Below are 16,817 nucleotides of genomic sequence, written 5' to 3'. Positions count from 1 at the left end.
ACTTAAAGATCACAGGTGAAAGCATAATAATGTGTTATTTCCATTTTATTTTTGATGCGAGGTCAGACATAAAAGAGGCATTATACTGTTGGGTGTAGCCATCAAAACAAAGAAGCTGGAGCAGGTGGCGAGCACTTGCATGATGACAGCTGCCTGGCAGGTGTCAAACCAGCAGACCCTCACAGACTGGTGTTAATAGTAGTCGTAGTTAACATTAGCTCCATGTCTGTAAGAACTGTGGTCCCGCGGGCCCATGGGGGAGTTTTCATCATAGTGGTGCTGACGCCCCTGGTCAGTGGAGCGAGCATGGTCCATCCAGTACGACAGATCAGCCTCCAGCCTCTGGTGAGAGAGAGAGCACAGACGACGTGGCTTGTTAGGAAACTCAACCTCAACAAATCCCAAGCTAACAGAAGCAGAGGCAGCTGATAAGGTCTCCTCTTAGACTGTCATGAGAATAGACACGGATGAAAGGCACACGTTGAAAAGGCCAGTGCTTTCACGGTTCTGGCCTTTTATGGAAGCTGCAGCAAACAGCGTGCATGCACAGGAAAAGGCTGCTCTAGTGGCTTTTAAAAAATCCTGTCAGCTGTCAAAAAGGGCAGTGTTAGGGGATCATTTAGTGCACTCTACTCTTTTTTTTTTATCCTCTGTTCTCGTTATCTGTTCCTCCGTGTCCCTGGTGAATTCTACACAACCGTCACTGACCTGAAAGAAAACCGAGACTCTGCACCAGAACTAAAAATTCTGTGAATGAAGGAATTCTGATTTTGAACATAGTCATTCAGTCAAATAGTGTACTGTGGAGGGAGTTTGCTTTTAAAGAAGCTTTCCTTTCTTCTCCTCAATATTTTGGTCCTCAGCTTATCAGAGAACCTTAAAAATCCAAGAGTCTTTTGGTTTTACTCTTTTATATTCATGTTTGCCTGGTCTGTGTTTTCCACCAGGTTTAAAGCCACTGAAAAGACATAAAAAATGAACACTGAAAGTTTAAAGGAACAGTTAAAGTTGTCAAAAACCGTCGTCATCTAGAATTATTTGGTAATCATTTAAAAAAAAAAGATGTATACCTTAAATGCACCGTATGAAAACTCTACCACCAGGGGGCTCTCAGTCAAAACAGTAACAGAATATAATGAGTAGAGACAAGAATTGCTCAGCTCTGCCTGTCTCTGCTGTTCACCTCTTGTTTTGAATTGAGGACTCTGTTTATTAAAAGCAGCACCACATATGGTGTATTTAAACCGCCTTCTAACAGCTTTCCTCCTAAACTGACACACCAGATGGATTTGTTTCACACATCCGTCTGAAAAACCTTCAATACTAAGTGTGTGGGAAAGCAGAGGATTTGAAAAAACTTTGAGTGTCATTGGATGAACATTCTGTCTGTCACATTTTTACGGGCCAATCAGAGCAAGAAAACACGTGACATAGCTGCATGGATGCTGCTGAAGCACACCTCTGTCGCGGCTACGTCACGTGTTTTGTTGCTCTGATTGGCCCGTAGAGATGTGACAGAATGTTCATCCAATCACACTCAAAGTTTTTTTCAAATCCTCTGCTTCTGTCATAATTGGACCGACCTCTTGTTGCTGTTTGTTTATGTCATGACTCCGCCACGCCTGAAAGTACTGCCACTTGTTGCTGATTGGTCCTGTCACTTTCTAACTGGGCCCAAATGGTTCAGACGGGAGCTTTGCAAGATGGATTCGCCAGTGAGAAACAAGGAACGGGCGTATCCATCAGCTTTGCAAGGTTACTTTCCTCCCTCATCATGGGAAATTTATCAGGAACAAAACATTGATTTATTGTTTATTGAATTCACCTTATAGAGTGCAGGAGGATGGTTCACTGAGCAGCAGGCCTGGTCTCTACTTAACCAGGAAATGCCTTGTGGGGTTACATGAGGGGTGACAGGGAAGGTTTCTATGTTTAATGGGTGAGCTTGGGTGATTGACTTCACCATGATGGCAGCCACCATAAGAAAACATGTTCCATTCCAGTTATAAAAATTAAAAATCTCTCTTCTTAAAATCAGTTTCACAGCCAGCTGCACTTTCATCTCCAAATGACCTCCACTACTTTCCCATTTGCTACCTGGAATGACTGTGAGTTTTCATGATAAAATCAGTTCACTCTTCACAGCTGGATCGAGCACTGAGTTTGTTAAAAGTTGAAGGTTTTTCTTTTGAAGGAAAGTTGGAAAAAAAAAAAATCCTCAAACAATTGGCACAGTGGGGATTGTTCAAGCTTGGCCTTCAAGGCTGTGAGACAGATTGCCAGAGCCTTGGTCAAGCAGAGGACAAAGTGGTTTCTGTGCTTGAGCTGTCTGAGAGCATCTGCTTGTGCTGTTTAAATTTTGACTTTTTTGTTTGGACTGTTCCAGCTTTTCACGTTATTGGACTCTATCAGACACAAGATTTTCAAACTTTGATACAGTTTTAGTAGAAGTTAAACTTAATCGATGGCTGTTTCGATCCTTATGGCAACATCAATAAAAGTCCAAGGTAAATTTCTGTTCACTGTCTAAAATACACTGATACACTGGCATGTCTTTTCCCATAGAAAATTATTCTTTGTCACCCAGATTTTGTCTTCCTGGGAGCTCCACGGCTCACCTGCCTTTCAGATTCATCTGGATCCTCGGTACCAACAACCTGCTGCTGTGGACCCACCTCTCTCAAACTACAACTTATGTTAACTTGAATTGCATTAACTACTATTATACATTTTCTATTTTCAATATATATGTCTATCTTCACTACCATTATTTTTGCTAATGCTAATATTACGGTGATCAGTTTACATGGCTGTTCTTGCAAATTCGTTACACACTGTTCCTGTTATCAGTGACATTGAAGACTTGCTGCAGAGCTTCCCCTCTAAAACTTCTTTATCTATCGACATTATCCTTACTTGTATTATCATTAAATTATATCCAAGATCAGTACCACTTTAACTGCTATTATCATTAAGAATAGTTCTCTCTTTTTCATTATCATTCTGGCTGCTGATGATAATATTGCAGCATATAGCTCTCTGTTAATCATGGTTATCACTGCTTAACCTTCACTATTATTACCAATGTTACAGCCATGTCCTGTAAAATGGAAGATAGGTTTATGGCCATGGCGGTCATGAATTTGTCTTTCACTTGTAGTTTTGTTGTTTCTCTTGTTCCTCTTTCTGCATCCCCCTCTTCACTCTTCCTGCTTCTTCTCGAGGCATATATACGCAAAAGATAATTGATCTCCAACCACATTATCAAGATAGTTCAAGGTAGTTTGACCTTGAAAAGTTTGATTTCGTATTTTCAGTTGGACTAACATGTTTACATTAGGAATGCACAATAATACCAGTATGGTATCAGTATCAGCAGATCTGAACATTTATGCCAATATTTACAACAGATGTTTTGATTAGCCTTTATCAGCTGTAAATATTGGTCATAGAGTTTTAGGCTGGACCAAGAGACCTACACCAGCTGAAATCTTTTTCTTTTTCATCCCCATTCCTTATCTGTTAGAGTGTGATTTAGTGACCGAAATGTATTCATTAGTTCATCCTCAAACATTGAATTGTGTGTGTGTGTTTTAGGACAGAAGACAAGTTTTAGGTCTGAACTACATTTAAATATTGGTTTCAATATCAGTATCAGCTAAAATTAATTTGTAAATATTAGCATATCAGATATCAGCGAAAATACAATATGGTGCATCCCTAGTTTACATGCATTTTAAAAGTCAGGTTTTGATCAAAGTCACAATAATTTAACATTTCCAACTGTATGTAATGTTATGTTACTGTTACTGTTTTTAAAAAAGTTGCCATTGTTTTAAAGCTTCAGCAACTTTCTTAACAAATGATCATTTAAATGAGAGGCATAGTGTTTTTTTTTTAAACACGGTGTCAAAAAGCATCAAAAATATTGACAACCTTTGTTTAGACTTTTAAGGAAACAAAGTAAACTTTCAACATCAGACAAACTTTAAAAAAGATTAAATCTCAAACTTGAAATGCTGGTGTGAAAAAGCAAAGTAAGTCTAACTTCCTGTTTGGAGACAGACTGGTGGGGATCAGTGTGTGTGCTGGGTGTGAGTTTTATGTCAGAGAAAGGTAAATGTATCTTCTGTTTGTTATGTGGATCACTTTTTGTTTTGCAGTCTTGTTGACAGCTCGACTGGAGATTTTGTTGTGTTTTGGGACTTGAGTTCAGAGGAAACCTTAACTCCCCGGAAACAAACACAACCCACCTGCTCGTCAAATCCCATGTACATAAACTGCATAATCCACTGCTGCACATCCGGCCGACTGCGATCCCAGACATTCCTCTTGGTTCTGCTCAGTTTGGCCAGAAACTCCTGAGCCTTGGAGGAGGGGACGGCGATGGAGGATTTTGAGGGGGCAGTACCAGCTCCTGACACTGGGGGGAAGCAGTGTGAAAGGGTATTTCAAAATATTTTCTTCTACATTGTAATTTGTAAAGTTGTAAAGTAAAACTCTTACCATCTCTTTTTCTTAAGATCTTGTGTAAGCTGCTGTCGCTGGATACATCTGTGTAGGAGAGGAAGGAGGGAGAGAATGAGCTGCAGAAAATTCATTCTTCATGGCAGATTAGATAAAGTCCTGTTAAATTATTCAGTCAGGTGTCATTCATACTTTTAAAAGTGTTCATTTTAGCTGTATCTGTAAGTAGTTCCTCAGCTATGGTGTTGAATGAAACTTAAAGACTAACTTTATGCTTCCCTTGTTTTAAATACTTTTACAATCAGCTGAAAGGTTATTATATGGGGCAGATTTATACAAATTAGAAACTATAAATCCAAGACGGAAAGGTTTTAATAATTTGAGTAGGTATTTCTTATTTAAAATTGATATTTTAGCCACAAAGGATATAAGGGAAAAAGTTATCGATTACAATTTGTCCCAAATTCAAATACATGTACTTTAATATTGAGTTGGCCCTCCTTTTGCAATGATAACAGCCTCCACTCTTCTTGGCTTTTCACAATATTTTGGGGTGTTTTTGTGGGATTTTGTGCTCATTCATTCTGTAGAGCTTTTATGAGGTCAGGCACTGATACTGGATGAGGAGGCATGGCTCACAATTTTCTGTTCCAGTCCCTTAAAAAAAAAAAAAAGAAGTCAAATTTTCAACAACTTTCAATGAAATTTGGATTTAATGCAATAAATACCTATTTTTAGGCAAAAAATATGCAGTTATTCCTTAAAAGACATCTTTGAGAGCCAACATCATAGCTTGACTTTTACCAACAATTGACAATGTAGATAAGACAAGCTTTTATCAATTACATCTTCTAGCCAAATGCAAGCCTTTTTTGAGCCATTGTGACCTTGAGAAAGCTATCCATGCCTTAATAGGCTGGATTACTGCAATGCACTTTATGTTGTCATCTTCAAATCCTCAATCAGACACATTCAACTTGTGTAAAATGTAGCTGCATGTCTTTTGACTATCAGAACCTCACAAGAGCATATTACTCCCGTTCTATTTTCCCTTCATTGGCTTCCAGTCCATTTTAGAAATGATTTTAAGCTTTTAAGGTTTGTTTTTAAAGCTCTTAATAGTCTTTCTCCATCCTGTTTATCAGAAATTTTAACTGTTCATGAACATGGCAGAGCTTTGAGGTCATCCAACCTCATTCCAACTCTGGTTGGAAGTGCCCAGGTTTACATATGAACACTGGGGCGACCGAACCTTTTCAGTTTCTGCACCCAAACTCTGGAATAATCTCCCCTCCCCATCTCCCCTGAGATGCTTGTTATCTCTGACTTGGGCCTCTTTAAATCAAAGCTTTTTTATTCAGGAGGCTTTGAATACCTAGTAGTGCTGTGACTCTGTAATCCTTTTAGTCTGTATTTATAAATGCTGTTTTTTTTTTTTTTAATTTTTCAGGATTTGTCTTGTGCTGTTTGTGTTTTAATGCTATTTGATTTTTTGTAAAGCACTTCGGCCATCTGTGAGGTGTTGTAAAGGCCTTTATAAATAATGTACATTTACATTTACATTTTACATGTTTTTTGTAAACTCCAAGCAGGCTTTCATGTGTTTTGCGCTGAGGAGAGCTTTCTATCTTGCCACTCTGCCACTCTGCCCAGATTGGTGGAGGGCTGTCTTTCTAGAACTTTGTCCCATCTTCACACAGGATTTCTGGAGATCAGTCAAAGTGATCATCAGGTTCTTGGTCAGCTCTCTTACTAAGGCCTCTCTCTCCTGATTGTTCAGTTTGGCCGGGCGACCAGCTCTTGGAAGAGTCACGGATGTGCCAAACTTCTTCCAATTGAGAATTATGGAGGCCACTGTGCTCTTGTGAACCTTCAGTGCAGCAGAACTTTTTTTGCAGCCTTCTCCAGATCTGTGCCTTACAACAATCCTGTGTCTGAGCCCAGCTGGCACTTCTTTTTACCTCATGGGTTGGTTTTTGCTCTGATATGCATCGTCAGCTGTGAGGCCTTTTATAGAGAGAGGTGTGTGTCTTTCCAAACCATGTCCAATTAATTTATTTTACCACAGGTGGACTTAAGGTGTAAAAACATTTCAGCGAAAATTGAGAGAAATGGTAGGATGTGCTTAAATTTCATAAATTCTGTTTTCACTTTGTTTTTTTTATGGGGTACTGAATCTAGATGAATGGAAAAAATGAATTTAGACGACTGTAGCATCAGGCTGCAACATAACAAAATTGGAAAAGTGGGGTCAAAAATCTTTCTAGATGCACTGTAGATTTATTTCTAGAAATGCAGTAAATGTTTTTACAGGTTTACATCATTTTTTTTAAACTGCACTGTAAAGCCCTTAGAAATAAAAGTTAGAAAAAGTTACAGAAATGTTTCTGTTCCTTTTCACCCCACCTATGCCCTGCAATAAAATCAGCTATGATTTCAGAAGTGTTAGTAGCATAATTATGGCTGCTAACTTTGGACAAATCTAAGAACAGGCAAAAAGCTGGGACTAGCCGGCCTTAAAGCTCCTTGCAACTAGCTACACTGTCCTAAATACCCCCCGATTATCCTATTATACATAAGTCTTGGCCTTAATGTGATCAAAATAGATAAGTTTTAAAAAACTGTAACTTTTATTTAAGTATTTTATTGAACCAGGCTGTTAGTAAGCCTATTTCTTTGGTTAAACAAAAATAAAATGCTTATGGGAGATTCCCGAGCTTTTGAAGCCAGCCTCTAGTGGACAATGAAGGAACTGCACTTCTGTTTTGCTCTTCTACACTGGCTTAATTTTTCCATGCTTGAAGTTGCTTCTTATGTTAAACCCAGACATTGTGCAGGTGTGATTGGGGTTTTTGAAGGGTTGCCAGTCTGATGGATTTTTTTCTTCACACCCCTTCAATGAAAATCTATTTTTTCAAAATTAGGTTTCTGCCTTACTTTTAGTTTTTATACAAAGAAGGATCAGCAAGCTTCTTACTTCATATTCTTATCCAAAGCTTCCTCAAACACACATTTTCCTAATTGCTCTGCTTGTTCTGCTGAAGACTTTATTATTAGCTCCAGTAGTTTTACATGCATCTCTTATTTCCCCCCTATTTCATTCAACACAGCCCAGCTTCATGGCTGGGTTCATTCTCCGTTTTCATTAAAAATCTAAATGTCAAACGGCAGCACAAAGCGTAGTTAAGAGGGATTTTCCAACACACATCATATGCAGCTACTTGGAGGCCAATTTGCATGTAAATATATTGACTACATCAACTTCCTTCCTGTTGCTACCACCTTCCATCAGAGCATTTTACCGTGTGAGGAAATAAGTGAAGCAGGCGCTAATGAGGTGTCTTGTACCTCGCTGCACACAGCCAGTTCAATCACATGATGTTTAACAGCACTTGAAGAGGCAATTGACTGGTCTCTCAGAGCACTGAAGCTCCTCCATACATCTGGGCCATCGGGGGGGGGTCTAGGAAGTTTTTTCTAGGAAAGCTGTAAAGTGACCAAGTGTTTAATGTAAGCTAAAGCTACCTTAGAACTCAATCTACCTTAGAATGATGCAGATATCCAGTCCGTATTTTCACACAGACTCTCTCTGGGCTTAAACACATTATCACTCTGTGGTTAGAAGTGGAGGGATATGGTTTGAGAAAATTGTTTGCATGTGGATCTGCTACAGTTTGTACTGTAAACTGTGAACAACATAATCCTGCACAGTATTCCTTAGCAGTTATTCCATTTACATGCTCAGCATGAGTCACCCTTTCTAGTGCTTTTGTTTAAGCTAATTATTTCAACTTCTGATGAACCCTTTGCACATTTGCAATAGTCCATTAATCAGCTAATCAGTGCATTTTAATGCAGGGAACACACATGCTCCATAAAAACATCCAGCTATCCATTAGCTATACTCCTTCTCCATTAAAAGCTGTGAAGTGAAGAAGCCAATCTCAGCTGGCAAAAGGGGGGGTGGGGGTGTTTGTACCAAAAGGCTGACACATAAAAGGAAGAACGTTACGGCTCACATTTACACAAGTCACCATTTGACCAACATGTGCATGTTGTTGGATTGTCAGAAAGGTCTGACAAACCCACACAGGCAACTAGGGGATCATTCATTTGTTCAGAAATGAAGCTGAGGTTGCACAAACACAAAACTTACTCTCAAGTTCAGACCTCTGCACCACTAAGCCACATTAGTGCCAAAGGCTAAGGCCAAAGTGGCGTCACCTTTTGAATATTATACAGAAATGTGAAACCAAGACTTCAGATGGAGCTGCTAACATGACAGTAAAATCTTAACATAGACATTTTCACACATGCACTCCAGGAAATATTTAAATGATTCAAGCAGGCTTCCCCTGGGATCTGTCTGTGGTGGTTGTTCACCTGTGCACAAAAAGTAGATAACCCCTGTAAGTGGGGAGGGCACACTGAGTAATATTTATCACATTGACAAAGGAGCAGGGAGGATCCTGGTGGATAAAACAAACATGAAGGTACAGTTTAAGGCTGGGTATTGCCCACAGCCTCACAATGTGATATGAATCACAATACAGAGGCTATACCATGATACAAACCATGATATTCATTAATTTTGGATAATAAACATATTTGTTTTAGCTAACTGAACCATAGGAGATGTGTGTTTGAAAAGTGCCATCACGGCATTTGCAGCCATATCGAATCTGTAACATCTGTATCAGATGTATAATGGCTCACCTGTACACTGTGTACTTCATTTCTTCCGAAAGCCCCCTCTGTGTCAGGCACTAATTTACAATGCAGCTTTTGCCATTTTGTCTCCTTCCGCAGTGCACTGAGCCTCTGATCAGCTGTGTGGGTCTGTGGGCTTCCACAGAGCTAATAACACCACAACAAGCTAGAACAAAGATAATATGAGCGATTTCAACTTACATGGTGGTATGAGGGGTGGAAAATGCAAACCCAAGCTCAGGATTTCTCCTGCTCAAAACTGTCAACTAAAGTTTCTCTGCTCTCTCTTTCAGCCCGCTGACTCTCCGTCTGTGTTCGGTTCATACAGATATCCTCTTGTATCCACAGTAAACGGCACATCATTGTCACTCGAGTTAAAATCGCTCACATATCTTTGTTTTAGCGTGTTGTGGTGTTATTAGTCCTGTAGAAGCCTGCAGACCCACACAGCTGATCAGAGGATATCAGTGCACAGCGGAAGTAGACAAAATGGCAAAAGCTGCATCATATATTAGTGCCTGACAAAGAGGGATTTGTTGGAAGAAGTGAAATACTTTGTACATTTTGGACACATCGTACAGTCGAGCCAACATTTTATGTAAAACTCATTAGACTATGCGGATAAAACGTTCCCATCTACAGCCACTATGCACCGGATCTCTCTGAGCTCGTAATAACCACCGGAGCAACTTTCACAGATATCACTAGAGGCTAACTTGCCTTTTGGGTCCACAATCCAAAAGGTTTTAGAATTTTTTAGGAGGTTTGAGCATGAGTGAAAATGGCTTTTGTTTCTTCTTACTCTTGTTAAAAAAAAATCCTCTTTAAGCAGTAATGATGCCTCATAAAGACTACATCTGTTACAGACCTCAATATTGATTAAAAAAAGAGAATGATTTTCAAAAACATTTTTGTTTTGCATTTGTTGATGCACAAAGAAAAAGTAGGATATCATCTGCATAAAGTGCTGCATAATCGTTCACCACCTTTGACATTTTACTCGTTTACTGATTTTATAAATTCAAATAAGTTTTTAGTAGATGTACCTTTGGCTGCAATCACAGCACTGAGTCTGTGTGGATAAGCCTCAATCAGGCTTGCATACATGGACACTGCAATTTAACTCCATTCTTTTTTGCAAAACTGCTAAAGCTCTGTCAGGTTGCATGGGGATCAGGTGCGAACAGCCCATTTCAGTCCAGCCACAAATTCTTTATTGGATTCCAGAGCTGGCTGCTGAGAAGCATCCCCACAGCATGATGCTGCCACCAGCTTGGGGTAAGGTTTCTTTGTCATGATGTGTAGTGTTTGGTGACTGCCAAACATAACTTCCTGTCTGAAGGCCAAAAAGCACCATTTTGGTCTTATCAGACTGAAGAACTTTCTTCTACTAGACCATAGAGTCTCCTACATGCCTTGTGGCAAACTCTAGTCAAGATTTAGTATGAGTTTTCTTCAACATTGTCTTTCTCTTTGCCACTCTCCCAGAAAGCTTTGACTGGTGAAGAACCTGGGCAACAGCTGTTGTATACAGAGTCCATCCCATCTCAGCTGCTGAAGCTTCTAACTCCTTCAAAGTAGTCATAGGTGTCTCTGTGGTCTCTCACACTAGTCTCCCTCTTGCACTGTGCTCCGTTTATGAGGACGGCCTAATGTAGGCAGATTTACACATGTGCCATATTCCTTCCATTTCTTGATGATGGATTTAACTGAACTCCAGGAGATGCTCAGTGCCTTTGAATATATTTTTTTTGTATCCATCCACTGACTTAAACTTGCAATAACATTTTCTCTGAGTTGCTTGAAGGGTTCTTTTGTCTTTATGTTGTAATGGTAGCCAGGAATACTGATTAACTAGTGACTGGACCTTCCAGACTGGTCTTATTCTTAGCTCCGTCACTTTAAGAGGGTGAATATTAAGACAAACAGAATTAAGACAAATTACATCCTTGTTTTTTCTTTGACATTAAAGATTTTTTTGTAAATTTTTTGTTTCAAAAAGCCAGATTATATTGACCATGGTTGATATATAAAATCAATATAAGGGTAAATCATCCAAGGGGGTGAATACTTTATAGGCACTCTATGTTCAACTGATAAGGGTGAAGGAATGAAGTTAGCTTTTGGTGGCCACCACTAAATTCTGAATGCAGCAAATGCCCTGTAAACTTCATTTTCACTGTATTTATGAATAGATTTCTCATATGAAGTTATAGTCAAGTCCTTGAAAAATGTTTAATCTTTAAACACTGGTATAAAATTATAGCTATGGCCCACCATCTTGCTTTACTTTAAAAAAAATGTGCTTTATTTTCTTTTGACAGCATTTTCCATATCAAAGTTGCTGTGAGTAGAGAGTGACAGAAGGAGAGTTTCAAGGGAATAAAACGGTTTTAAAAACACAATTTTTAGAACAGCTCTCATTCCTTTTCAGGGTTACCTTTGAACAAAACATCTTAAAAACGTCCTACACACTGACATGCTGTAATTCATCCTTTTCAACTGGTGCTTTTGAGAAGCACCAAAAAAGAACTACAAATAGATAGAGATTAAACAGGGCCAGATGGCAAAGGATACACAAAATATGGACTGAAATATGGCATTTGAAAGAGGGAAAAAAAAAAATCAAAGATTGAGCTCACCTTTTAGAGCCAGCAGTGTTAGCAAGACAGCCAGCCCCATTAACCTCGAGCAGAGCTGCTGGGTTGCCATCTTGTTCCCGGAGCAGAGTCTTTTCAGAAAGAGGCTTTAAGGCAACAACTGTGCTTAAACTGCTGCACAACTGGAGGGAAGAGTGGGCGGGAACCCAGACTTTCCAAGTGGAAACTGGCCTACGGCAGTAAGTGGAATGTCGTTTACCTCCCTGCCTACAGAAACACGGCTGAAACTGGGAATTTTTCTGCTCTAAATACATTTTTTATGCGTCTAGGGTAGTTTTCCATACTTAAAGCAAGGGAATAGCATTAAAAAAGCAGGAGAGGCAGGGATCAAGCAGGGAAAAAGTTGCTTTTTCTAGCATGAGACTGAAATAACAGGTAGAAACACGTACAAATACCTGAGGATTTTTTACTCTGCTGCTTAAATCATCACTCATTCAGCCCACTGTCAGCGTGCAGTCGGGGTATTGAGTGTAAGTCTCATATCATGAATATAAAAAAGGCCAGATTCAGGTAACCTCTACAGAGAGAGCTGCAATTCAAGCCGCATGAATTAGAAATACTTCATTCTAATTCCATGTACAGTGATGCAATTTAAGCTCAAGCCTAATCTCCAACATGTGTTCTTCATTAAATCCTCTGCAGCACATGGAGACAGCCCTGTATCTCATTCAGTTTACATGCATACGTGGTGTTCACTAAATCTTGCTTTAATCTTCTAATTATTGTAAACTGTGAGTTCTCTAGAACAAACATCCATCTCAGATATGTCTCTGAAAGTTTTCCAGCAGAGATGTGCAATATTCACTTGAATGAATATTGCACATCAAGTGCATGAGGCAACAATGTTTTTTAGCCTCAGGGTTTGCTTTTGTGATGTTTGCCAAACGTCTGTTGGTGTTTCTGCAGCTGGCTCAGCTCAGCATGCACTCTCTCAGAACTTTGGCCCTACACTGAGATGTTGCCATGCATTTTACCAGAGCTTTCTTTGCTCTTGGAAATATTAACAGATACACTCAATTCACTGAATAAAAATAACTATACAGATATAACCTATGCACTTGTGTCCTCCAGAACTTGCACAAATATTGACAGCATGTCTCAGCCTCCTCCTGTAAACAGAATTAAGACAAATCACATCCCTGATGTGCGCTGTCATATTACAAATTTGTAATCAGAGTCTGTGTAATAGACATCAGCTGGAAAAAGCCGCTGTATTGGCATCATGCGGTTTCTGCTGGTGAAAAAATTAATTTAAATGCTGATCAAAAAGGGAAAAGTGTCCCTCAGGTGGAAGCAGTCCACAGCAGAGCACGCTCTTGTATCAGTTAAGTAGTCTTAGTCCATAAAAAGTCCTCACATTTAAGTCCTAACTTTGAGCCCAAGCATTTATTCTTTGCCTAAATCTGGAACCAAATCAAGGTAGTAAGTTCTGTGCACCATGCCAAACCTGGGAACCCTGCTTTCTACAGCTGAGAGGCAGAATACATTCAGTAGTGTTGTATTTTGGCAGATTTCTCACAGTTTGGTGCAAACACTCATGGTTATGGAAGTTCGGTGGCTTTTTTTGCTGCTTATCTGGTGCAGACAGTGATGCACCAGATAAACAGAGCTGTCAGTCATGGCATTTTCCATCCATCCATTTTCTGTACTGCTTATCCTGTTGGGGGGTCGCAGGGGGCTGGAGACTCTCCCAGCTCATTTGGTGGGGTGCACAACGGACAGGTCACCAGTCAATCGCAGGGCTGACATATAGAGACAGACAATGGCCAATTTAGAGGAAGCCGGAGAGGAGTACCCGGAGAGAACTCACGCATGCACAGGGAGAACATTAAATGAGTTTTCTCAGAAAAAATATGTCTTGTACATAAAATGGTGTGATGCTAACTATCACGGTAAAACCAGGTTTAAAGGAATGTATTTTAGTGTATTTGGTTTCTATAGTTCTATCCCTCCCCGATCTGCTAACATGGAGAGAGTGGGTTTTATTACCAATACCACAGCCAGGCCGCAGGGGGAGCGGTATTCCACCGTTTATTCTTTTTACAAATTATAGTGTACTCCACATTGGACCTATGAGACAATTATTGGTAGATGGTATATTGTGCTGTTTTCAGCTTTTAGTAGCTCTTTCACACTTTTTACACTTTGTCCTGAAATTTTCTTAATTTCTGTTTTAATGCAGCTTTGTCACCATTAGTAAAAATTCCACCTCCTTCTCATCCAGCACACTCCCTCACTTAAATACAGAGATTATTTGAAGATGACATTGCTTCCAACGGCATATATGCATGGGACAAATAGGAGGATATCGTCTGCATAGAGTAATACTTTGTGCTTTCTACACTTACAATTTTCTGCTTGGTGGTGCATGTGTTAAAGGAAACGTAACTTACCTTAGCCACAGTAGGTTTCTGGTCATAGCAGAGCAGGTATGGTCGTCGCTGAGTGTTTAATTTGGTATTATGCATTGTTGGTCTCCTCTAGGATACAAATCTTTTAAAATTTTCGTTATAAATCAAATTTGGTAGGAGTAGAAGTAGAAGTAACTTTATTACCCTTCTGTTGCAGAAATACACTCTAAAAACCGCCAGTGGCAATCTCTTGCAGGGTAGTGCATGTGTGAATGCAACTGTAGAAAAAAAATCAGACACCAAGTGTCCTAAATTTAGGCAGAAGTTTATATATGAAACTGGCCTGTGGCAGCATTACCAAACTCTAGCCATGTTAAGCTCAGTTCAGACCAAAAATTAGGACAAGACAAGCTGAAACTTGCAACTGCCTCCCAGAGCTGCTCTAGAGCATTCTGAAGCCTGATGGTTCACGCCACCATGACTGGGGGAGATGATGTTGCATTCCCATATCAGCTACTTTCTCTGTCACTCGGTTAAAGTGATTTTTTGCCTTGAGTGCAATTTTTGCATTCTTCTTTGCAATACTTCTTTATTACTTTTCTCCTGCCCACTCTTCTTTTCCACAAAATTCAATAGTTACAAACAGTTCACACATCAAAACATTCAGCTCAATCAGGACATTATTGAATGTATTTTCACGTAGGCATACATTAAACTTTCTGCGATATTAAACAGTGTCTGTGAAATTTGACCCATTCAGATGAATGGATTAAAAGTTCAAAATGTCTCCTCACATTTTTTCAACCTCATTTAAAGTTGTTTTTTTTTTTTTTTTTGTTTGTTTTTGTTTTAGATTTAATTTTGGCCCTTTTATGCCTTCAACCACTAGGCCACCTGCGCCCCAACCTCTTTAAACTTTTAAGCTTCATTTCACTGTAAAATAGAAATTTTATTCAACCTTTAAAATAGCATGCCATGTAAATATAATTTAGCATTTTCATGTCATTTAGTTTTTTTCCATCTTTCAGAATGGCTTCACTTTTTTAGCCCTTCAAGGCATTTTACATAACTGTCAATGACACGTTCAGACTTGCCAGTGGGGCAAAGAATTTCAAAGTTGGAGCGAAAAATCATCTATGGTGGAAACAACTCAACATTTGGCCAGAAAAAGCCATGTGACTGCGGACCTGTCACCAGATTTGAGCAAAAAAATCAACAATTGTGGAGAGGTCTCAAAATTTGACCCAAAAGTCATGGCTTGCCACCTGTCACCAAACCTTCATGAAAACTCCATGCCAGTGGTATTTATTCCAAATTTGACCAAAAAGTCATGATCAAGGCGCTGACGCAATACTTAAAGGAAAAAAACCCCAATGGCAGTAACAACTCAAAATGACCGCAGACCTTCCCCCAAATTTGAACACAAGAAAATCAACAATGGCAGAAAAAAAACAAAAGTTGACCAAAATATCATGACTGAATATGAGCAAAATAATAAAAAAGGCAGTAAAAACCAGAAATTTAGCCGAAAAATTATGACTGCCTACCTGTCACCAAATTTGAGCAAAAAGTCGACCATCACAGAACCAACTAAAAATTCAACCAAAAAGTCACGACTGCTGCTCTGTCTCCAAAAATCAGTGAAAAATTGACAATTGTGGTAACAACCCAAAATATGACGAAGACAGTCATGACCGCAGACTTAATGCCAAATTTGAGTGAAAACTGACAATGGCGGACTCAGAATTAGATGAAAAAGCCATGAACGCTACCTTGTCGCCAAAAAAAAAAAAAAACATAATAATGACTCAAAGTCTTACCAAAAAATCATGACTGCAGATCTGTCACCAAATTTGAGCAAGAAATCAACAATGATGTAACAACTCAAAATTTTATTTAAAAAGATCTCCTGACATTGGACCTGTCATCAAATCTGAGGCAGTAACAGCTCAAAATTTGACCAGAAAAGTCTGACATCAAAAAACTGACAAAGGCGGCAAAACTCAAAGTTTGACCAAAACAGTCATGACCGCCAATCTGTCACCAGTTTTGAATGAAAAAATGACAATGGCAGTTACGATACAAAATCTTACCAAAATATTCATGGTTATGGGCTTGTCGCCAAATTTGAGCGAGAAATCGTTGATGGCAGAAAGAACTCTGAAAAAAATTGACCAAAAAATCATGACCACAGACCTGTTATGAAATTGATGATGGCAACATCAACTCAAAATTAAAAAAAAAAAAAAAAACCATGAATAAGGGCCTGTTGCCAAATTTGAGTGAAAAATCCTCAATGGCAGAATTCATTCAGCAGTCAAAGTTTCATTTATTTTGTTCTCGCTTTAATTGCTGATGTGGCTCTATTTTTGGTCGGCAATGTCCTGCACACTAAGGCTACAGTCAAAGCAGTCTTTCTGATTTAATGATAAAATAAAGCTGTATAGAGGTTTCATTCAGAAATTCTCTCTCTTGGACTTGTGTGTCTTGAGGAGGGAAAGTATTTGATTTGGAAACACAAACAGCCTCTTCTCTGTCTCTCACAGGTCGAGCTGGAATGCAGGAAACCTGAATCTGGCAGAGGATACAAAACTTTCAGGATGGATTTGGAAAGATGGTGAAGTAAGCA

The 16,817-nt window shown here is 39.2% G+C and overlaps 1 protein-coding gene across 1 annotated transcript; it reads right to left on the bottom strand.

The window, feature by feature from the left end:
• Positions 1 to 27: 27 nt before the first annotated feature.
• Positions 28 to 11,949, bottom strand: ecrg4a (ECRG4 augurin precursor a). Its single transcript, XM_041807489.1, has 4 exons — positions 11,820 to 11,949; positions 4,507 to 4,554; positions 4,254 to 4,423; positions 28 to 342 (listed from the first exon to the last, which is right to left on the bottom strand). The coding sequence occupies exons 1-4, from the start codon at positions 11,887 to 11,889 to the stop codon at positions 193 to 195; spliced, it is 438 nt and encodes a 145-aa protein (XP_041663423.1). The 5' UTR covers positions 11,890 to 11,949; the 3' UTR covers positions 28 to 192.
• Positions 11,950 to 16,817: the final 4,868 nt, after the last annotated feature.

The sequence above is a fragment of the Cheilinus undulatus genome, linkage group 15 (genome assembly GCF_018320785.1).
Source record: "Cheilinus undulatus linkage group 15, ASM1832078v1, whole genome shotgun sequence".
Classification (NCBI taxonomy): domain Eukaryota; kingdom Metazoa; phylum Chordata; class Actinopteri; order Labriformes; family Labridae; genus Cheilinus; species Cheilinus undulatus.
This window is presented reverse-complemented; position numbering and strand designations above follow the sequence as displayed.

Coding starts and splice junctions, on each gene's coding strand:
- ecrg4a (XM_041807489.1), bottom strand. CDS start 11,889: ATGGCAACCCAGCAGCTCTGCTCGAGGTTAATGGGGCTGGCTGTCTTG. Junction 4,555..11,819: donor AACACTGCTGGCTCTAAAAG/GTGAGCTCAATC, acceptor TCTCCTACACAG/ATGTATCCAGCGACAGCAGC. Junction 4,424..4,506: donor GATCTTAAGAAAAAGAGATG/GTAAGAGTTTTA, acceptor GCTTCCCCCCAG/TGTCAGGAGCTGGTACTGCC.